This window comes from Rhea americana, unplaced genomic scaffold (genome assembly GCF_003343005.1).
Source record: "Rhea americana isolate MKP2758 unplaced genomic scaffold, rheAme1 scaffold_77, whole genome shotgun sequence".
Lineage (NCBI taxonomy): Eukaryota > Metazoa > Chordata > Aves > Rheiformes > Rheidae > Rhea > Rhea americana.
Genome location: NW_028186945.1, coordinates 323225 through 348074, shown reverse-complemented (window position 1 = coordinate 348074; position 24850 = coordinate 323225). Strand labels below are relative to the sequence as shown.

The window sequence follows — 24850 nt, the reverse complement described above, 5'->3', positions numbered from 1 at the left end:
ACTTCAGCTGATGTTAAAGAACAAGTTTCAGGCTTTTGGCCTGTTAAAAGCAACGAAGGATTCCTTGCTATGCAGCAAGACTGGAAAAATTCTCTGTTACTTCTTGCTGGCAACCACTGGCTGTGTTTTCCCTCCTGGCATGCTAATATAAACAAGTGACCATACATTCAAAAATACGAGCTCTGCCACTGGAATTAGCAAAATATTATAAAARGGATCAGCTGGTTTGAATATAAAATTTCTCTTAGTAATTTAATGGTAGAGCAAGACTTAATGGTAGAGCATTGTGAGTTAGGCAACAGGAATCTAAGCTTGCAAAAAAAGAATATTCTCTATCCAGTTTGGTACAGAGAGACTGTTAAAGACCCCTTTGAATTCCTGACATGCAGTATCCAATGCCTTTTGTGCTGCCTAGGCATTTTTGTATTCTGTACTTATTTGCTTTAAAAGTAAATTCAGAAAAATCAAATAAATCCTCTTCTAAGGCTTAGGATCACATATCACTCTATATTTTCTGATTCTTAGTTACAGGCAGAAAACCTCAGTCTTATAGTACCATCCCAGTGCTATAGTGTATGTATCATCCTGCTTTCACTGAAATTAATTTCTCTTTGTCAAATTAATTTTAAGAAACGTGCTCATTTTGGAATGAGAAAACAAAAAGCACAAGTTATTACTTAAAAATATCAGCTTCCATTTAAAACTTGMTGTTGTTTTATAACATTTTCAATATGCTGCATGTTAGTCCCTAATGAAAACAGCTATCCCTGAATATATACATACACAAAAAAACACACGATGTATTACAGACCAATATACTTATTAATCWGTAGGAAAAATATTTTTCTTTTTTCTTATCATAGCACATTAAGGGTGCCCAGCTGGTTAAGCCTTAACTCAGCAACATGCTGTTTATCTTTTGAAATACATGGTTTGATCAGATATTGAGGTTCAGCCAAGAATAAGCAAGCAGTAACAGTAGAAATCATCCACTTCCCACCTATATGGGCATACCAGCAGATATACCCTCTTTGGGGTTGYCACCTTAGAAAGGGACTTTGAAGGAAATAACATGACAGTGAGAACAGCGTAGAAGGCTACTGCGCCTACCAGAAATTTCCTCTTCTGCTTCCAGTGGCTTCCTTGTGCATTGGTGGCCACATGTGCTTCAGTAACAATTTTGATCAGCTCCCATTCCTCATCTGTTGGCTCTGGTTTGTGTCCGATCGTTTTCTGCAGCTCTTCCCGACGTCTCTTCTCGCGATTTTCTTCTATCAGCTTCCTCTTTGCCAACCGCTTGCTGTCATCCAACACCACTAGCAGGGGTAAAAGCATACAGAAATGGCAGGAAGATCTTAGGCTTGTCTGATCTTTGGTCCTTTCTATGCCTGGAGCACTAACTGATTGCAAACACCTTAGATAACTGGTAAAGAAGTACTTTGGGACAGCCCAGAGTTGACAGTTCTCTTATTCCTCTCTCTAAACTTCAGTCTTCTCAAAAGTTTGGATTGCAAAGAATGACTTATCTTTCTTGTAATATTATGTATACTACCATTGGCTTTAGATGGTTATTCACAGGAAATAAAACCAATATGGAAAAGCTTTTAGAGGATGGAGAAAAAGGCAATGACAGCTCCTTTGGCACATTCATATGTGCTATCCTCAGAGGTGCCTTTCCAGTATTGATATGTGCTGGTCAGAATCAGACTCAAACCAACTTCTTACTCTCTACAGGTGCTAAAAAGCTGAGGCTAATCACTGTCTGCTTTGTCGGATGGGGCGGGGGTTGAACTGACCATCTCGAGTTACCCAACTCCCTCTCCTGAAGTTCAGCCCRGCTAACATGAAATCGTATTCTTTCTTCTGTTCCCCTGTATACAGAAACTGCTGTAATACCTTAAATTATTGAATCAAAATATTAAGCTAGAATGTTTTTATGTTGTTTTTCTTTATTGGCTCTGTYTTCCTTTCAGTTTTCTGCTGAGGATTACTGTGGTAACAACCATTAACATTAATGCACAGGAGGATTTACATGAGTTTCTCCCATTTACACTAATTGAAGTTATTAGTGTAAATCCCTGCGCAATGGCAGCAAAAGAAGACCCCTAAGGGTTAATCTTACAGCCATATGTTCTAGTTCTTTAGAACGCGAGTTCTTTTCAGTAGATAACTTCTTCATGGCTAAAAATAAAACAAACAACTGCAGGATGACTCATACAACGACATTCAATTTCACATCCTCCAGAATTTTCTAAACAAGATGTGTTTTTTTCAAGCAAAGTGTCCATCCAGATGCATTTCCCCCTCCTCTCCTCCTAAGAGTGAACACTCTTGGTGTTGCACAGGCTCTTAAGGCCAGGCAAAGGTCCAGTTTGGTGAAGTGTAAACAAGAGATCACAGCTCTATGAAAGTGATTTGATGCAATGAACATAATTCCCAAGTACAAATTACTAAAACGGAAAAACGTTAGCAGTTCTGCTCTACTTAAACAACCTTCACCTTTAAGCAAACAAACAAACTAAAAAAAGAGAAACAAAAAAAGGAGAAACGTATACTTACAATCTGTTGCCATGCCAACAAAGATACATTTTTTGAAGCGACATTCCTGGCACTGGTTCCTTGTTACTTTGTCTATCACACATTTTCCTTCATATTTACAAGAATAGGTTGGATGGAGGTTTTTCTGAATGGTTCTTCTAAAAAAACCCTAAGTGTAATAAATAAATTGGAAAGCATTAGTACTGTGCAATTTTTTGAACTGGGAGGCACTTTGGTTTGGTATGAATGCACCTAAATATGCAAGATAAAATACTTTATTCCATGAAACTCTTGAAGAGGAAAGGAACAGAACAGTCTGCTAGTGCATGGTATTTCTGTTTCATGAAACATTTTCTCATGAAAAATTAAAAATATGTAGACAGATAAGTACAGGCATAAGAAATGTTGTCTTGAGGTACAGGAGTGACTCTTTGTCTTCCTGAAGTCCTTCCAGCCTTATGTTTTGTCTTAATTTTGTTTTTGTATTTGAACTAGAGAGTTTATTTCAGGCCCACTTCTAAATTACAGTCATTTTAAGGGATATAAAAGACATATGCATACTTTTATTTAAAGGGCAGTTTCTGTTATTGCAATTAGTAAAAATGCTGTGTGCAAGTAAACTGTGCTACTTGAAGGGATTAAAAATGAACAGTGCTCCTCTGTTGTTTCCATCAAAGCTGAATAACCAGGCAACCAACCAACCAAATCTAGGCAACACTGAGAATTTTGCAGTCAAACACAATTTGCCTAGTCTTTGCGTTTGGTACTACAAAACAGATTCCACAATTTTTGAATGATCTGTATTTTTTACAAGAATTCATCCACATTTACCTACCCCAAAACTTTATATTCAGAACAAACATCGCCAATAAAGATATCACTGCCAACTGCAACAGGATCTGAGGTCAGATCCTCAGCTCGTGCAAGCTAATGTGGCTCCACTGAAGTCAGTGATTTATACATCCCACAGATCTGGCTTTAATTAAAGAAATTAGATACAACTTCTCTCTGAAAGTTATGGACTTAATCCTGGTACTCATTTCAAAATGCGTTTTGTCACTGAATTTGGAGAGAGCTGAATCAATTTCTCATGACCGCAGCAATGTGAACATGACAGGCTGCAAAGAAAGAATTATAGATTGAACTTTAGTTTGAGATTTCACCATCGTTTGAGACTATCCACATTCAGCAAAGCAATTTGGGACTATCCTGACATACCAAACCCACTGAGACCCAGCTCATGTTACCAAGATCACTGTGAATGGCCTTAGTTCCCACAAAATCAATGGCGAAATTGAAGGGAATTAGGATTTTACCTAATGTTTAGTCTCTTCAGATGTGTCTTCTCTAGTAAAAGAGATGTGTTTTTAATCATATTAAACAACATGAGGAAAAATCTTATAGCAGACTGTGTGTATTTTCCCTTAACATGGAATGATGAATTAAAACATATAGATAGTTCGTTTTCACCTTGACTTCCTAACTCCTGTGAAAACAGTAAAGAGCACTGTCCTCATTAGAATTTTATCTTAAAACATCCAGCTTGAGCTAGTGGTACAACTCTTTCTTCCTTAAYAACAAAAAGACCTGAAAACTCAAGATGAGTTGCACAAAGCATTTGTCTTCAGTCTTTGCAAGACTGGGACCTGTTGGCCTGAACCCAAATCCAGTAAGTCAAAGGCTAGATGTCCTTACTGGTGTTTGGATCAGGTCTCATATTCTCATTTGCTCAGCAAATGGATTTGGATCCACTCTCATCCCTGAGATGAAATCCTAGACAGGATCTGTCTCTCTCCTCCCTGAAGCTGTCAAAGGTGGTTCCAGATGCTTAGGAACATGGGATAATCTCTTGTTATGGCAAGAACTGGAGAAATTTCTACTCAATCTCATAAAGTGGTACTGAACTTCTGTTTTCCAAACTTTTCATGACACTTATTACTGTAACACTCTTCACCTGTTGTGTTGGGACCAGACATTTTATTCTCCCACTTCTTTAAATTTCTCAGAAACCTTTTGTAAAAAACATTTTGAACATCTCTAGATACCATGTGATAAGGAGGGTCTTCTCTACACTTGTGCAAACACTTCATCACAGATTATCCATTTCTCTATTTATTAATTTTAGCCTAAATATTTGTGCCTTTAAACAAATTTATATGCCACCTTCATTTTTTTGTGTTCTGTCCATGTTTGCATATGCATAAATAGGTATGCACAGCCACAGTCAAGCATAGAGATACATTTGATTCCTCTAACAGGTGATTCAGACTCCTTTATTCCATTTGAAATTTCACATGTGCACATAGCAAAATATGGAAATAGGATTTCCAAACTAAAATGAAAGCAAATGTAATCACAAAGAAAGTATAAAATCTAAGTTTCACCAATAAAAGCAAGCACATTTGTAAAGCAACCTCTCTTAACTTCCCTTACTGTGCATCTATGTAGCAATAGATGTAATAGGCACAGTTTGGAGAAATATTTCAGTGACCTCACAGCTCAGTGTTTCTTTAATTGTGTTCACATTCCTTACTATTTATTTTTCAGAAATCATGTGTGAGGATGCTTTGTTCATGAGAACACTTGCCAAAGCAAATTTTTGGAAGCAACTAGTAAATGCTAACTTATCTAGAACTGATTGCATATAACTGTGAAGATAAATCATACACCTTGAAACGTGTATGCAAATATCCCAAAGTAGGTTKAAAGTGTCCACACAAAATAGCTGTCAAACCATCTTGTACAGTGAATACATTTGCACRAAGAACAACAAAGCAAACAAAACAGTCTGTTTGGAAGCCAATTATAACTAGGAGAAAGAAATTATTTACTTATTGCAAATTTTTAGCTCAGTTGCTTRTGCATTATGCATTACAACAAATTGTACATCAGACAAAAGAACTGTATCTGAAGATATAAGTAGATTTTATGTGCTGTTATTTTTATAATAACTAACAAAAATCTTAGCACAAAACTTGGTGGGCAGCTGTTTATTTGGGAGAAAGCGTAATTTCAAAATGCTTTGCTTTCTTGTCATCATACCTGAATTAAGTCATAYTCATACATTTTTTGTATTCAGTCTGGTATATGCGATACAAATACGTAAGAATCATTTGTTCAGCTCCAGAATTTTCCACATATATAAATGCTTCTCATCTGCAAAATATACACTCATATGTCTATAAAAAATTATGAATTTACCACAAACTTGTTATACACAGGATACTTAGGTCTTTGTCTCATAAATTTAACTTTTGGCAATGCTGTACAACTGAAGGAGCTAATTCAATGTAAGCATGACTATGATGTGGGATTCAAAGCCAATCCAAAACCAAAATCTCAGATTCAAATATTCCAGACTTTGGAGATGAGCAGAATATGACTTTTGTGGCTTAGTCCCATGACATGTGTGGTCCCAATTGTTTAGAATTTTTTTTTCTCCTGTAGGAAAGAATAGCTTTCTTACAAGATCTTGGGCTATTCAGGGAAATTTATGGCAGTGAAATCATTTAAGATTTGCTTGACTATGTTAGTCAATTTTTGTTTATTATTTACTTGCTCAAAGAAATCTCTTTGATTTTTTCATGATTTTTTTCATGCTTGGAGAGCCAGTTTAGGAGCGAAAGTACATTTCAATATGCTTAAGTTTAAGAAGTCAAATAATTTAAAGAAAGTTTTTTTAACCGGATGTCAATGCTTTCTAAAGTGCTGTGTGTTACTATTGTATGAACATGTGGAGAGGATTTTTATTTTTGTTTTTTTACAGTAACTAAGAGAGGCACAGCAACACCAGAAATCACAAGAAATTCTCAGGCAGAATCTCAACTATTGCATAARCAGCTTCACTGAAGACGCTGGGAGAACGCCGATGTGCACTGGCTGAGAACGTGGCCAAAGAAACATTTAAAAATGGAAAACTAAAAGCTAATAGCTGAATAACAAAAAAGAAATCTGTATTTTTGTCTTCTTTTCCAAAGCAAACACTGAAAAAATCAACTATATTCYTTATGCATATGAAGATCAGCAGCATAGCTAAATACGGCTTATCATCAGTACTGGATGTTCTTATTCGCTTCTAATCTGCCTCGTTTTATTTGACAGTGCAGTTCAGCAAGTCTGTATAAATGGAGAAGGAGCTGGAGAGCTATTTCTAATTCCCACTTCCCCACCGGGCCATTTACCTTGCAACCTTCACAAGTGATGCAGCGATAATGATATCCGGTGGCTTTGTCCCCACATACTACACAGAGCTCATCCTTGTCTAAGTAACTGGGTATATACCCTGGAAAGAAAAAGAAAGTGGCATGTAAACACTAAATTTCGTATTTAAATCCACTGCAGATCTGGTCTACCAGCCCCACATTTCAGAACTCACAGAACCACTGGCTGAATTCCCTGAATAGTAAGTTCATGCAAAYGATGTTACAGACAAATTTAAACATACTCTGCATTACCTTCCATTTTTCAAACTGTTTCAGCATATACCGGTGAAAAAGGACCAGTCAGAATACAATTACTCTCTTCTGAACAAAATAGTATTTCAGAAAAATAAATGTATTTATTTTTACCTCAAAGGATTTGATGTGAAAAAAATAAATAACAGTGAAACATACAGTACATTTCTCTCATATGCTTGTATACTACAGTAAGATGAGATTCCAGCTTGCAAAGTGACTCAGAGGCCTGTTAGGAAGAAATCTTTACTGACAGTTCGTTTGCTTCAAAACACTTCTGCAGGTGTGGTTTGCAAAGCATCAGCAACAGAGAGCGAAAGCTGGATCGATCATACCTTACCTGGGTGTGTTCCACAGCACCGTTTCATTTAACTTGAATTCAGGGCAAAATACGTGGGCACTCAAGTATGTGTGTGTGTACATGCATGTGTGAGAATGGTATTTTCTCTTCTGAAGTGGTTTAGCAGGCACCCAACAAGTGGAATCAAGTATTACTCAGGAAAAACATCAGATATGCTTGGTTCTCTTTCCACAACGACATTTGTTTCGATATAATAAACATATTTTCAATTTGAGAAACAAAAAAACATAATTCTGATAGCAACCAAAAGGTAATTCTAAACTAGAGAAGTTGGAAACAGTAAAGTATAAAGCTTTCAGAGAAAGTATTCTGACAATTTAGAATTAAAGGAGTTATTACACATAACCTTCACATATACTTTATAGTAACTTTTCTTTATCTCTGTAAAGATGCAATACAAAGATTCCCAGATTCTCCCCCAGGGAACAGTAGAAAGAGCAACTATTTACATAACCAGTGAGATTATTAAAATATAGTAAATATTTCACAGAATCACTGAACAGTTGAGGTTGGAAGGGACCCATGAAGATCATCTTGTCCAACCCTCTGCTCAARCAGCGTCACCTAGAGCAGGTTTCCCAGGATTGTGTACAGTYGGGTTTTGARTATCTCCAASGATGSAGAATCCACAACCTCTCTGGGCAACCTGTTCCAGGGTTCAACTACCCTCACAGTAAAAAAAGCTTTTTCTTAGATTCAGACAGTCGCCTGTRTTTCTGTTTGTGTCCWTTGCCTCTTGTTCTGTCAGTGGGTGTCACTAAGTGGGTGTCAGACACACTGAGAGTGGTGGCCATCCCCCAATCAGGTGTTTATACATATTGATGAGATTTCCCCTGCAAGCCTTCTTCTCTAGAGCCAAACAGTCCCAGCTCTTGCAACCTCTCCTTGTATGAGAGATATTCCATCCTTGTCATCTTTGCTGTACCTGCTCCAGTATGTCCATGTCCCTTGCACTGGGGAGCCCAGCACTGGACATGGCACTACAGATGTGGCCTGACCAGTGCTGAAGAGATGGGATCACCTCCCTCCACCTGCTGGCAATGCTCTTCCTAATGCAACCCAGGATACTGTTGGCCTTCTTTGCCACAAGGATATATTGCTGGCTTATGCCCAACTTGCTGTTCTCAGGTCCTTCTCTGCAAAGCTGCTCTCCTCCTGGTTAGCCCTCAGCCTGTGCTGGYGCATGAGGTTATTCTTCCCCAGGTGCAGGACTCTGCATTTCCCTTTCTTGAACTTCATGAGGCTCCTCTCTGCCCATCTYTCCAGCCATCCTCTGAATGGCAGCACAGCCCTCTGGTTTAGCAGCCACTCCTCTCAGTCGTGCATCATCTGTAAACTTGCTGTGGATGCACTCTGTCCCTTCACCCAGGTCATTGCTGAAGAGGTTAATGGTACTGGTCCCAGGACTGACCCATAGGGGACACTAGTGACTGGTCTCCAGTTGGACCTTGTGCTGCTGATCACTACCCTCCAAGCTGGGCAGTTCAGTGAGATTTCAGTCCACCTCACTGTCCACTTACCTAGGCCCTACTTCCTCAGTTTGCCAAAGAGGATGTTATGGGAGACAGTATCAAAAGACAAGGATAAACAATATCCACTGCTCTTCCCTCATCTTCCAAGCCAGTCATCTCATCGTAGAAGGCTATCAGGTTGGTAAGGCAGTTTCCCCTTCGTAAATCCATGCCAAATACTCCTTATCACCTACTTTTTCATAATATGCTTGGAAAATTTTTCCAGAATTATTTGCTCCATTGCCTTCCCAGGGATCCACGCGAGGTARGTCATACATAAAGATACAAAGGGTATTTTGCAGATGGCTTTTTATGTCAGACAAATGGCCATTTCTCCTCCATGCCTATTTTGTCCAAGCCATGCTAGTTTAGGAGAAAGGGGCTGATTCAGGAAATGTTTTCAGTTTCCCATTTCACATGACAAAAAGCACAGAGTAATTGTGTAATCTTCTGGTGGTCCATAAAATGACATGCAAAATAACTACGAATTAACTCTCCTCCCAGAGAAAGAAAAAAACCCTTTCTACACCTAACTGGGAGGCACAAACAGCTCCCAGAGCTCTGTTAAAGTGTTAGTACATCACCGTACTAAAAAGATGGCTTTGCAAAATTAATTTTGCTTACAAATTATATTTCTTCGTCTTCCATCCCAACCATGAGAGGTGAAACCCTGAGGTATGAAATTGTTGATGGGATTTATTCACAAAAGTGTAGGTTGCCCTTTGATGCTGAACTGATTCGAGACCTTGCTGCACAGGACCTGAGCTGAGAGAAAACAGTAAGTTCTCTCCAATCAGAAAAGGAGGAAATGAGCAGCATGATAACTGACTTATATGCCCATGTTTTGAAGGGCCTCTGACTTACTTGTTTAACCCCTCCCTCAAGACAGTGCAGCTTTAGCAGGGTAGATTCCTACCAAATCAGGCGACTGTGGGCAATTACCAGGTGTAGGGTGAAGGTGAATCCCTTGGAGGTGGCTGGCTGCAGCATTATCTCTTGTCTTGGCTTGCTGAGCCCATCTGTAGCTCAGTGTGTTAAACTCGTCACCAAGCTTGTGGTATTCGTGCAACACTCAGAGCAGMAAGGTACAGGACAGCCCAGAGATGTGGCACACCATAGTCGCACGGAGAACAACCAGTATTAAGCCCTTGTGTGGTGTGAAGTAGTTGGAGGAAGCTACAGTGTGGATAAACATCATCTTCCAGYGACTAACACCTCAGAGGGGCAGCTCAGTAGCTGGCAGCTTAATTAAATTGCTTTTGTAGAACTACACTTGCCAGAGGTTTTCCAGAAAGGAATGGCCAAATCAAAGAGAAAATATTTGAAATTAATTGAGGTTAAATTTCATGGGCTTTCTGGGGGTTGATGAGTGGATTAGGAATAGGTAAAGAAGAAAGATGGCAAGAAGTACTTGTACTSTCAATTTTAGATGTCCAGTGTATAATGAAGAGGACCTAAAATTAGATAGGCACAAATACGCCCTTACATAACTCTGGGAAGCAGGAGCACTCCGAAGGCATGCCCAGACGCCTGTGTCTCAGCTTTGCTAATACTCCTGAAATCTGAAAGGTGAGTGAGGGAACTGGCRGAGATCTTATTGACATATGATACCGATTTAGGATATGGCAAAAGATCAGACTGACATTTRGGTTGTGTTTCTCCATTACGAGCAAGATGAGCTTGCACAAAGTTTGGTGGGCATGTGGAGCTGGTTCTGTGACCTTGGGGGAGGAGAGACAGCAAGGTTTCTACTCCAATTTACATCACTGGCTCCTAATGGACTTTCTGCCASGGGAGGATTAGCGGTGGCGGTTATCTCTGTCCTGCCCCCCTCTTGCTCACACTTGCCTCACACAGCTGATGCAGGAGGCAGCAGAAGCAGCAAAGGGAAGCAGAATCTTCCACTGAATTTCTCATAAAGATTAAGGGCTTCTTGTTATTGCTGGCATTATGAAACACAGCCTTAGCATAGTGTAGAGCCTATCCTCTAAAATTCAGTAGCCCTTGCTTGCTTCCTCAGGAGTTACTTTTGAATTAAATGCCTTGATATTTCATTAAGTACATAATCTGTTTAGCACTGCTCATGTAATGGCAGCTTTGTTCTACTGGAGGCGCAGGAGACCACTTGTTTAAACTGCCTCCTTAAATATAGACAGTAGACTGCGCACGTGACCATAGCTGTCTGTATACCTCTTGGGGTTTCCTGACTTCATTCAACCCAGAAAACAGTTTCCAAACTGGCACRGAAGACAAATCTCCTGTAGGCAGTCCTAGTCAGAAATTAAATTGTCATCTCTCAATGCCACCATGTTCCCAATTTTACTATATCAGAAGTATTAAGTGATATATTTTTAAATTACTTAAATGTGAAATATGATGTTCATTACTTTTGGAGGATCATGCCCACATCACAAAGTAGACACATATTGAGAAGTCCTTCACTGATTCAACAGGAAACATGGATAGAAAAATCTTATCCCAAGAAATCACTGTCAATAAAAGTGTGCAATAAACATTTTAGCTTTCTATTAAAAATCTGGGAACGATATTCACACTTTTGCTCATTTTTAAGTCACCTTCCAGCAGCTAACGGGGTCAGAAACTGCTAGGAAGTAGAAAAAATGGACCTTCAGCAGAGTTTTAAAAAGATACATGCTTCAGGCAAACAAGTATCAGGCCAAGAGGAATAATGGGACCCACATTCAGTTCTTGCAAATTTTAACTTCTCTATAAGTAAGTATTTTCTAATTGTTGCAACTCTCCAACCTAAGCCGTGCTTAATTCAGWACAATTTTGGCTTCCAGACTTGCAGATAAGCAATTTTTACTACTGTTCAGTGTTTGAACCAATAGTAGTAGTAGAGAGAAATTCAGTGGTACTTTGCTAAATGTGGTGCCAGCATGGAAGCTGTGAATAGCATGATGCAGACTCTTGGAGAAGTCATGGATGGCATTGGAGGTATGTGCTGCATTTTGTCAGAGCAAAGAGAGGCTTAAAGAGCTGAATTTGAGGAAGAAGCAGAGAAACAGATCTCTTCTCTCACTCTCTGCAGCTCGGGGCGGGGGGGGGAGAAGGGAGGGGGGGGAATGGAGGAGTCATAGACTCAAGTACTTTTACATCTTGGGTGTTTAACAATTCTGGACCAAAAATACAAGCTCCTACTGAAAGAAGCAGAGGCTGTCTGGATAGAGTAACCTGGGTGCTCTAGTTCTAAAGAATATCTGATGRCAAATTCCACAGAAACATTGGGTGAGCTCCTAGTCCTGATGTTGATACCTCATCCTGTATTTTTTGGTCAGAAACTACTAAGTAACTAGTTAACAGGAAACATTCAAAAGCAACACTGACCCCACTGAACTGGGTTTGAGCCCATGTGCGCTCTGGTCTGTCATCCTCTGGGACTATCATTTGGTGCATGCAGTATGATCCTCACAGCTAAATGTTTATCGCTCAGGTATGACTTGACCTTGTTCATCTTGATACCCACTCCCAACCTTTGCTTTGAATGGGGAGCGCCAAGAAGTGACCTTGCCCTCAGCACGCCTGGTGTTGCCCCGGTGGTCYGAGGTAACTCCCTAGTTCTCCAGACTCCCACCTGCCAGTCTGTCTAATCTGACTGTCTTGGCAAGGCTAAGTAGTCAGCAGGACCACTTGCCCCCATCCTAGAAGACTATGGTGTATAATCCATTATAACCCATCCTGATGGTGAACCACAACAGCTTTTATACTTTAACTCTTTAACACTCTTTGTAGAGGTATGGCTAAAAGCAATCCTTTTGTAAAGGAAAATGCACAGTGAATATGTCTCAGCAGCCACGTGGACCAAATGAGATCTACTAACCGATCTGAGGCAGCCTGTTTCATTAGTGCTGTATGCCACATCCTCAAATTAGCATGTGTAGGACTGACACCTTAAAGCAGTATATGTGATCCCAGACAGCRCAACAGACTGGAGGGACACAAAAGAGATAATCAGTTGCTATTCATCCCCCTCCTCCCCAAGAAGGCCCAACAAAAACTAAATGAAAACAATTYAGATATCTCAGTAAATCCATCTCCTCAAAACCTGCAAGACTCAAGAGGCTTGATCATCCACGTCTCTTAAGAAATYACATTCCTCTTCAAAGGTGCAGGATGAAAAGTGGTGCGTCGCTGTCCCTGCTGCCCCTTTTCTTTAGGTCAACTGCCTGTTGTGCACACAGGCTGTGCTGCAGTTGCAAGGGACGGTGCCTTTTAAAGGCTGTCTTGTGAAGTGGCCACGCTGGCCCTTCCCAAATTCCCTCCTCTCCATTGCGTGCTTTCAGCCCTACACAAAAAGTACCCAGAAACTCACAAGCAAATGTTTTCCTGAAAAACGATACTGTTTTTCATTCTGTACCTGGCACACATTTAAAGAAGAAACTTTGAGGAAACTGAAGAACAAATTGCGGTTATGTTATTGTAAAGTACTGTTGCAGGGATGTTATGTACCCAGACCAGCGTGACTGTATCAGACACTGTAATATTAGCTTAGGGATTAAACCACACCTTAAAAAATTCTGGGACCTAAACTGTATTTTACTACAGAACAGCAGTGTGTGTGACATGGACTCAAAAAAAAAGTCTATGTACCAGCTTAGTTCTGATACAACTTAAGACTTATTGCAAGCAGAAAAAGGCATTTTTGCTATTCCATAGCAACACTTGTGTTTTAAGACCATTATTCAGTATTTTGGCGCACTTTTATTATGCTTTGGCACAGGGTAATGTATATCCTGAAATCCTTCTTTCCCCYATCTTGGATGGTTTGCCTGACTACAGATCTCAATAAAATAAGAGTTTAGGACTTAATCAGTAGGCTAGCACTGTTTGCTATACATGGAGATACGAAATAAAAAAAAATTAACTACTATTTTGAGAATTCTGAATTGTATTAGAACTGAAAATTCATACTGTTGTTCTACTGATTTAATAAACACACYGTAACTCATTGCAAATTATAAAAAATTTCAAGAGTCATCCATATATTACCCTTGATACATTTATTTAAAAATACATAGYAAAAAAGTTTAAATAGTGCTTTATTGCACAAAGCACAGAGCTGAATCAGAAAAAGTATACTCCATTCTTGTTCCTTTGSCACTGATTTTACAACATTAGGACAGTAATTTCATCTTTTAGYAATAAATCTTTCCAGTACAAAAACAGGGATGGGAGACGTAAGTTTTATGAWCAATATTAATCTCAAAGGCTGGGATGATCCACTGATACTTGTTCCCAACCTGCTTTAAATTGCTCCTAGARTTTTTTTTTACCCATTGAGTCTGGAAGCATGCAGAATGCTGTTAAATAGATTCACACATTTCTTGTTAGCTGACTACTTGTCCACAGTTCTGATATTTGACTTTCTTCGATTTATAGAATTACTAAAATTTGGCAAGAGATTCTGCAAATACAGGATTTGGGACACTTTTTAGAGCTGGTTTCCCAACTCTGACTTTTCCGAGTTAACCCAAAATCCTTGGGATGTGTCAGAATCCTTACTGTGGTGGTGCATTTGGCACAAATGTTCCTGAAAACATTTTAGTCCAACCTGCAATATCATTTAAACTGCTGTGATCACCAGTGTAYTTCATCCATTACTTGCTCTAGGCACAAAATGCACTACTGTAGGCAATCTTCAAGAGTCAGACCATGTGATTTTTCTCATTCATTCAAGTCCAATATCAAGGATTCTGCTTTTTGGACATAACATTTGTAATGTGTTTAAATGTTTTCAGAGAATATGCCTTAGTATCACAAGTAACTTACTCTCTTAGAAATCTAAGTCTTACTCTCCCATCCTTCATTTGGTTCTACAACGGCCACAGTGAAGGAGCTGAAAACACTTTTTCCACTGACAAAATTTCTATTTAAAATGATTACAAATATCCAAACGCATATTGATTTGCTGAATAAGATGATGCCAATTTTCTGATTACAGTTGTCTCCTTAAATGGGTAGTCAAAAGCACTTTCTACAAAAATTAATCATTTTTTAAGACAAAAGGTAGCTGTTACCTTACTGGGAGCTACACTTCTGCAAAGGTCAAAGATGACAAATAATCAGTCTCCTGTGTAAATTGAGTATATTCTCAATTTACACTCACTGCTCTAGTAAGAAGACATTTTGACATTACCTCCATGTTGTATTTTCTTAGCTATTCAGAAAACAATGTTTTCACACTGCTGAGAACTCAATTTGGACTAATGCACTAGCATGCCTTAGCAGTTACACACTATGTATTCTTAGCTGCATGTAAATTGCCTGAGAAAATATAAGAGGAAATAATAATTACAATTACAATAATAATAATAACAATGTTTCAAAGTTCCATTCACCTACCATACCAAGGGCCCTTAAAAACATAACCTCACCTTAAATCTGGGGAAAAAAAGAGATAAACAGGTTTGAGTATCTTGCATTGCTGTAGCAGTATCGACTCAGGAAACCTGCAAACTCTTACTTCTGGGAGCAGCTTTTACTTCCTTTGGGAGGTCCCCCTCCACAGAGCCTGAACGCAGAGCCTAATTTCATGAACATTAGTGGACATTTCACAGTTAACTCTGTCCATGCAACGACTGTACAAAGGGAAGTGGCCTCCAACCAAAGTTCTCATTTCACAGACCTACTTCCTATGTCGTCCAAACGGCCACAACACTGCACACGTATCCAGTAGAGGGATACCAAGGCTTCTGGACCTCCATAACTATGTCTTCCATAGCTTCTGGGCTGCAGTGTCCCTGGGTACTCTTCCTCCCCATAGTGACAGCTCAAGGAGACAGAAGGACACTTTTGTCCAGCACTCAGCATCTATGYAAGGCGAATGGGGCATGGGCTCCTCCAAAGGAGCAGCATCCTTCCAGCGCACCCCMCTGCGAGCTGACCACGAGGCAGCGTGGGGAAAAAACCCAGGCGCAAGCTCTCTGGGACACACCTGGGAAGAGTACCCCCTTCTCAGGACCATCAGCCCTGTTCCGCCCAATACAGAAGACAAAGTATACCCGGCTGTCGATTTTTTAACAGGATCCAGAGATACCTCCTTCATAAAAAATAAGATCTTGTACAAACGTTGCACTCCTGTCTTTTAATAGTGCATAGTACAGCACAGAAGATGAACAGTAAGATGCAAAACTAAAATCACACTTCCATCTCTGCTTTTCTGGAGCATAGATCTTCCATTAATATTCAAGTCTCATCAGAATTTGTAACTGAAAATCAGGAAATAATAGTTTTTAATGTACAGTTATATCTGCAGTAGCTTAAGTACTTTCTTATATTTTTGAAAAACTGGCTATATTTTCTAAGTATTGATTTTTTCCCTTTAGCAACACTCACACCGTCTGGGTCTCTGGTTCTCGTTATTCCCTTAATTCACTCAAAGTCACATACAGACACAGAAGTAATTAAATTACCCTTCATTAACATTAGCTTTTCTCAGTATATAAAATGATGTTTTTATCTTCCCGGCAGGGAAACTAAAGAAGATTTTGACCATTTAGAAAGWAGCAGAAGTTTTGACATGAAGAACCTCCATGTGTTACTGTAAAGTACAATCTGATTTGAACAGCATGAATGGTATTGAGATTATTACAAGTTTCAGGGGACTAACAGAAATACCAACTGCAGCAATCAAGACCCCTCACGGACACCTGCTCAGGGACTTAATTTTGCTCTAATGGGCTATTACCAAGGCTTCTCTAACAAACTCCCTCTTCCTCCCCCAAATCAATTCTGGATCAATACAGGCACACATGCCCTGTATAGTGCCTTCTGTTCTTGGGACAGGATTAAAAAACTCGTTAGTTTTATGATAGCTTGGTTAAAGATGGAAATTAAAAAAAAGAGAGAGAGAGAGAGAAAAGATGCACATGTCCTACACTGTTTAGATTTATTCTGCCTAACAAAGTCAGCACTTGCAGAGGTTTGACAGAAGGAACGCAACTTTTTATTGATTATCACAGTAATAATGGCTGCAAAGACGACGAAAGAACCTTGCTCAGTCTCTGTGAATGATCAATTAAACGCGAGCTCAAGCAACTGCTTCCAACAAAACTCTCTGCTAATTTTAAGTGAAACTAAGGTGGTAGAAAACAGGAGCAGACAAGTAATTTTTTAAAATAACCCTGTATTCTTTCAACAAAACAAGTCAAAAACTGTAAGCAGAACATTAAATGTATCAGATGTCCGAATACTGAAATAACTCATTTAAAGCTCTGCCCTAAGCACAGTAATTATCATTTAAGATCACTCCAAATTATGAAATATATATTCCTTCACAGAGTTTGCAACAGCAGGTCTCTATCTTCTTTAAGTTAATCCTGTGTAGCACTTTTTTATCAAAATGACACATGGGAAAAGTCTACGAAGAGTTACAAGTTTATTGGTTAAAATGCAGTAGTATAAAATTAGCCTAAAAAAGACTTTGGAATGCTACAAAATACAAAAATGCACATTATGCTCTACTACATTTAGTCTACAACTTAATCATATTCTCTATAGCTTCCTAGAGCAGGACTAGTTTTCTAATATTTCCTTTATTATGAAGTACTGTTCAAAGTATAAAATCAAGATACTTTCTACTGAACACTTAGTTTTATTGCATCAGGTGCTAATTAACATTTCCTGCACAAAGGAAAACATTTCAGTTTTCCATGTTATTAATATGATTAAACAGGCTACTTGTGACCACAAAGCCACTTTAAAAATAGTAAAAAGTGTCGCTCTCTTTCTAGCTAGTTAAATCAGAATCATTTTGTTTCTGAATAGCTTCATACTGTAAATTTGRTCTTAATAGAAAAAGGAAATTATATTGGTACAACAGACTCTGTATTTTTGTTCTTTACGTAASTGACTCTAAAGGAATACACCTTTACGGAGAATATATACTCTACATGCACCAGTTTGCTTGTCTGACTTCAGAACAAGTAACACTGAAAACATTTTCAAGCGGTTGTTAGCATTTTAGGCTCTTTTTGAGAAGTGATACCTGCATTGCTTACTTGAAAGCAGAGGAAGAAATTCTGAAAACAAACAATGAGTTAATTCTAAGGGACCAGATACTACACTCTAATTAGCTCTCACAAACATAGCGATTAGATCAACTTTCTGGATGCAGAGAAGCCTTTATTGCATAGCTGTATTCTTGAATGTCATTTTTTGCTCTGCATAATCAGAAATGACACAGTTTTCATTTAAAAGAGAGTAACTCTATTAAACATAATTATTTTCGCATACATAATTGCAGTTCTATTTCCAAAATATTTGCCTGAGACTGAGTTACTGAGTAAAGAGAATTCACATTTAGTGATAATGAGGACTCACACAAATTGTTTGTACRTAAGTAGAAAACACAGACGAAAAGCTGAAGAATACATACTGACGACATTTCAGAAGAGAAACTTTCTTATCTAGATGTACAGCAAACGAACTTAATAGCCACACAAAGCAGAAAACAAGCAATATATTTCCAAATGTCTTTTACGGATTAMGAAAAAGTGCTTGGAAATCCTCATCGTTCACAGAAAACCTTACAATCACCTAGCAACCTATGTTACTGCTGCTTTCAATTTTGAACAGGCAGCCTTCACATTCAAAGATGTATCTGAGCCAACTGATGCAACTGTAAGTTTAAAGCAAAACAAAAACAAAAACATAGATTTTTTTTTTGGTATTTAAATAAATTGCCCCTACCTTTCTTCTGAGAGTACGATGGCGACTGCACTTGAGAAAAAGTAGGTTTTTCTTCGGTGAAATATTCAGGTTGGTTGTACTGATTCAGGGCCATGTCCATGTCAGAGTACTCGCTTTTAAACACGTTTCCAGGGTAACTACAGGTATAAGGCTGATTCACCGCCCAGGCCTGTTCCATATATATGTTGTTACTGTGCAGGACCTGAGCATCACAACTGCTGTAACCCTGATTATCTTCGATATATGTGCAATAATCAGTGGACTGCATGTAGCAATTGCTCCCAGCAGCTGGGTGCACTTCATATATTTCTTGCATACAGTAGTTCATTTTGTTACCCTATCTCGGCTCCTACTTTACGCGCGCACACACACACACACACACGCATGCACACACAGGCAGGCATACACATGGAACGGGAAAGGAGCAATGAATATACAACACCAACAAAGTCGACTGCAAAACAGCCCGTTTCACTTCGGAGCAGCACCTGATGTGCTAAAATCCTATTTATATCAGGATGGCTTGTGAACTCCCCTGCCAGTCAAACATATTGGGAAGCAGATTTATGACAGTCAAAGGTCTTAATCTGTTTCTSTAAGTTAATTCCAAGGGAAGATGGCAGGCAGGTAGCAATGGCCACCAGACAAAGGAGCGGCGTCCCGACAACCCTCCTGTTCCACCGTTTGTCTGCAATAATCGTTTTATAAACCATTTCCAGCCTTTTGCAATATGATTAGAAAATGATTACTAAGGCGAGGACACAGTTATGTCACTGTAGTTGTCAACTTAAGTGTGAAGCATTATAAAGACTGCTTAAGAACTCCCAGAGGGGATACGCTGAAAATCCTAAAATCAATAATCCTGTTTTTCAGCATTAAACCATAGAAAATCCAATAGCGCTGTCTTGATGACCCAAACAGTAGTCTAGTTTTACAAAATTTGGCAACTTAATCTGTCATCAGCTTTATTGATTTTGTTTTACAGAATTACATGCATGAATCTCCCCAGTCTTCCACACATACACAATCCTCTCTACTGCCTCTTAATGCATTTACGGGAAAGCAGCTTTTTTAAACTTCAGTGATTTGGGAAGATAATTTCTATTTAGTTCAACAGGTGGGAAACTTCAAAATAATTTGATTTAATCAGCAAAAAGGACACTGCTTAAATGTAATCAATAAGCTAATTGTTTTACTRTTTTGTTTCATGATCTTTTATCTTTCATAAATGAAGTACTTCTAGAAAAGTATTTTTTGCAACAACAATCTGAGCACASTAAGGAGGTTTTCTTGCTTAGTTTGGTTCACATATAAGCTATGTACCTTTCAATGCCATACRATTTTTGTAATTGCTTAACACACCCCAAACATTAACAATGTTCATATATCATGTTTGACCATGCATTCTTTTTTTTTTCCAAAAGGATTTTTTAGCATTATACTAGCTGCCTTTCTTTTTTTTTTACTAGCTGACATACATTTTCTTTGCAGTACAGTATAAATATGATAAAACTCTTGTGAAATCAGTAACAAGATGGTATCACTCTTTAAAGTCTGTTCTTCTTATTAGAAAGCAGACTTATTGATTTAATAATGAGGTCTAMATTTTGTTCTTTCACTGATTTTAAACAATATATATAATTGCCAAAAATTACCTGTATGTTGGCCCCTTTTTGTCTACGCTTTTAAGGATACCTCTAGCAACCTAGCTGAACAAAACTCAAATGGTCTTCTAACGTCTTTGAAACACATAAGAATCAGCATTGAACATGTACGTATTTCTCACCAGCTGGTATTACTGAATGTTTCAAACTATTCTAAAGAGTCCCAAAATAAGTGCTCTCCCTTTTTTCCAATGCACAACCATAACTAACATTTTTAAATAATGAGCACTGACAGTTAGTACGTAACACATAGGTTAAGAGTTATCAGGGTAACTGCTTTGAGGATCAGAAGAAGCTGTATTTTACTCTTAGATTATTTTTATTTTGTTTTCCTAACTATAAAAGAAGCATCTTTAAAACACACTCTTATTAACTTGCCTCACAAAATAATAATGYATTTTTAAGTCAAAATGATCTCTGTTGAGATCAGTTCTAGTGAAGTCAATGAAGTTACTTCCAGAATGAACTTACTGTGGTAACACTCATCATTCATTTAAAGTAACAACTTTTACTCCATTAAGAGCAGTAGGTGTTTTACTGAAATCCCAGAGGTAAAACACAAATGAACCTTCATTCTCAGTTCTGCTTTTACCAGAGATCTTACTCARCCAATAGCATTGTGAAATATATTGTGATAAAGCACATATTAAAAGTTAATTTTCATTTTAGTTCAAGTCTATGATCTAGATTTTCGAAACAGCAGTTTGGTCTGAGATAAAAAGCATGTCTTAGGCAAGATCTGATTTTTCAAGAACAGATGCTCAGCACTTCATAAAAATCATGCCCATGTCTCAAGGTAACTGTTCACTTATTGAGAACCTTTGTAAGTATGGCAATTTGCTTGTGCACTACCTTTTTATCAGTTACATTTATTCATATATGCAGAGAAAAAAAGCCTGCTTTATTTTCCAAGAGAATAAAAACCCAACTATAAAAAAAAAATAACAAACTAACAACACGTCAGAAAGTATTGACAAATATTTGCCAGAAATGCTTTAGAAAAAAAAAAAGTGCATTCTCTGTTTAAGATTGATAAGTTTGCAAATATTTTAAATTAATGTTACACTTTATCACTTATGCTCACCTCTGTGAAAGTAACATTTGAACCTAAGAAACTTTGCAATGCTTGTTTACACAGAACCCCCCAAATCCTACCTGTTTATGTGACTGGTCGGTAATACTGTAGTACATACAAATGCAATACCTACAAAACTGTAACCTGCTGATTTTAATTCTCCAAACTCCCCAGAAAGAAAACATGCTACACGTGCAATATGTGGAATTTTCATTTACTACCAAATGATCTCCACCGCAGCTAACAGGAATTTATGTGAGATATTGCATAAAGGTGAGGCTATATTTTACAGGTTAGCAGAGCAGAACACCCACATACTTTTACCAGGAGGTGGTCTCCTCCAAGAAACCTGTCTTTCAGATCACAATTGCCTGGCACATTACAGTTTTTRTTTTGTTTAAGAACCTTTTTTATTGAAGAATAAAAAGGAACACATGACCTTTGKGTAAAATAGCTAGTTTAGTCTACATCAGTCTCTAGGGTGACACCAGTGCTGGAGAGGCAACTGTGAGCAATRAGAGGACTCTAAATTCACCGTGGTAGATGCATCCTGGGGTCAATTTTGGAGAAGGTTGACGCAGTACATGACAAAGACATGACATTGCCTATTTGATGAAGAATATCTTGCAAGCTGCTCTCCCCAATGAACAGGCTGCTCTCTAGAGTGAGGGCTTGAAACGAGAGCGGACCCCAACCTTGCAGGAGGCCACGTCTATTGGCTATAGCCCTTCTCCGCGCAGCACTGAGCCACCCTAGAAAGTGCTTGGCCGCTTCGAGCACGGGGTGCTAAGCACCGCCCAGAACAGCTTTTGGGAACCAAGGGGGAAATTTTCAGCAGATCTTTTCTCCCCTTGTRGATTTGCTTTGCCAGATGAGGCAAAATTTCTAAGAATTTTCCATGCTCTGGTTCTTTTTCCCACTTATTTTATTTACTTTCATTATCCAAGAACTAAACAGAATTGAGGATGTTCATAGACACAGCAGTCACCGCCAGCATGGCACCAGCAGAGATGATATCATGATAAGGGATTGCTTGTGAATTTCTTCCAGTTCTAAGATCAATTCCTCAAAAACTGTTTGTTTCCAATGCTATGTCAATAATGCTTAGAAATATGTTATATATGCTACTTTTCTCCAAATTGCTGTAATGTTACAAGGAAATTAAATTACAGGAAACTGGGGAGAATGAGAAAGTAAAGTGGATGAGAGCCTTTTCTGACAAAAAATGAATGATAAACACTGCCAGGGAATGAGGTTTCCTCATCTGTAATGCACCAACATCAAAAGAGGTTTATAGCACTGCAGATTGTTGTTCCCTTGGAAACAAATCAGTTCAAAAAACACTGCAAAGATTTAACATCATTATTAAAACTGAAATAATCCAAGCACATTTTCAGTGGATCTCTCAAGAGTCCAATCCTGCAGGTCCCTTTCCTGTAAATTAAACCATCTGGTAAAAGACAGTCAGATGAGGTCTTTACCTGAAGTCCAAAACTGGACTAGAAAATAATATACGTAATTTTTGTTTCAATCTTGTATTCTGACTTGAATATTGGAGTCTTTGAATCATGCCACGTTGAGCTTTCATTGCTTTCAGCACCACAGTATCACATTTGAAATTTCAGTGGTTCACAAGTACCTGCCTGTGCTAACACGTAGAAATGAATCCCTGCAAAATAGAACTTCAGGTGTGGACAAACAGGCCAGTGATAAAACAGAAACTTTTGATATGAAGGYAGAAGGGGATCCAAAGGCTGCATCCTTCACTGCGGTTCCAGTATATTGTTTTATAAGAACRGAGGTATTTGCTAAACATGAGTTCTGAGCTCCCCCCAAAGATTTTGAAATACCCACTTCAGTGTAGATCAGCAGTGAGTGCAACAGAACTGCAGTCAGGCCATGAATGCTTGAAACTAGACTTCTGCAGGGAGAATGCTTTCTAACTGCACCTACACCTCTTTCTGGACTCATGTTTTAAAATCTCCAGTTAAACTTTTGACTGAAAACAACCTAACACCCCACAAAGTTGCACTTCTCTTGTGACTTGATTAAAAWAAAGAATTAACCAACAGAGATTTTTTAAAAAAAGCAGCATTCCTATTTGGACGATCCTCTCGACACAATATCCCCAACAACCTGGTTCACTGACACACCTGAAAGTAGTGTTACTCTGCACAAYCTACCCCTGCTGTGTCTACCTGCTCCTTGTGCAACTGTGCAAATGCTATATTACCGAGAAGAGTTACATTCTCCTAACTGTTCCTAAATTGTGCACCTCTGGTCTGTGGCMTTGGTTATGGCAATGTTGCAGACAAGGCATTCTACTACGTTCTGCTTTTAAAAGGTGCTGCAATTTGTGGGAGATATTACAGAGTATTCAGATTACACAGGGCAGAGTGAAGTTCCTGAAGGACTAAACGGAAGGATTTTATGCTGATTGTGTTTATGCACATAGACGGTGAAAATACTACAGTGCTTGGTCAAAAACATTTTTGCACATTTGAACATGCAGTTGCAAGGATTAAACCTACCTTTCTAAATTCTAGCAATTGTGTACACTCGTATTTTTACATGTTACAAAATAATTGTTATTTTTCCTATTTATAGTTTCTTTTTCTTTACAAGTATTCTGTCTGCCACTTCTCACGAAAGCTATGGGGAAAAACATTATTAGATCACTGATCTTCAAGAAGAACGCAAATCTGCATTTTCATAACTCAGACCACATAATATGCCAAGCATTCCAGATAGTCCATATCTCTTGGCATTAYAAAGACAAAACACTGAAAACTGTAACAGCTTCTGAGCAGAGTACTAATGTRGCTTTTGYAATAGACATCRTTTATCAAATACAGCTAYCTCCATGTCCATATGATATAATRAGTTACCATCTCCTGTCAGTGTATRTATTTGCATTACCTTATTCATTTACTTTATACCCTGCAATCAGAACAGACTCAAAAAGATCCTTCCAAAATAATCCAATGAATCATGCAAAAACCTGTTTGTGGAATCTAGATACCAGCTTATCACACCAGTTCTGACCCTCAGGGATAGCACACTGTTTATAGATTAAACTAAGAAAGAAAAGTCAACTAAGAAAGAAATTTCAAAATGACATCAAAYGTGTGTAAGAACAAAAAAATGATCTCTATGTAATATTCATCTTATTTTGAAAAACTCCATTTGCAATTCTACTCCAGTAAAGTTACAATAGCATTTGACACACTGTGCAGTATTTCTTAGTGGAATCAAAGACATTAAAAATTGGCATTTTGTCTATAATATGTTTATTATAGCAAGTGCTACAGATGAGRAAAAAAAGCTGAAGTTTTCTGTCGTAAAATCATTTCTTTGGGTTTGAAACAGATGCAGCAGACATCAGACTAGCTGCCTCTCGTGTAAACCTGAGGAAGGTCTTGTTTACACAACAGTGTGCTGCTTTTCTCAGCAGACGAGAGTGGGTCCCTTTTCTAAAACTGCTTCTCCCGCAAAGCCTGCAGTACCTTGGTTATGACTTGGTTCCACTAAATCGG

The 24850-nt window shown here is 38.4% G+C and overlaps 1 protein-coding gene across 6 annotated transcripts in view; it reads right to left on the bottom strand.

Annotated features, from left to right (window-relative positions):
• The window catches only part of THRB (thyroid hormone receptor beta), a 172487-nt gene that overhangs the window by 14215 nt on the left and 133422 nt on the right, over window positions 1-24850 (bottom strand). For all 6 annotated transcript variants that reach the window (XM_085322347.1, XM_085322348.1, XM_085322350.1 and 3 more), the window contains 3 exons: window positions 6720-6820; window positions 2560-2707; window positions 1111-1316 (listed from right to left, as the gene is read on the bottom strand). In XM_085322347.1, coding sequence (XP_085178473.1) covers window positions 1111-1316; window positions 2560-2707; window positions 6720-6820 — 455 coding nt within the window. The remainder of the gene's footprint in view (window positions 1-1110; window positions 1317-2559; window positions 2708-6719; window positions 6821-24850) is intronic.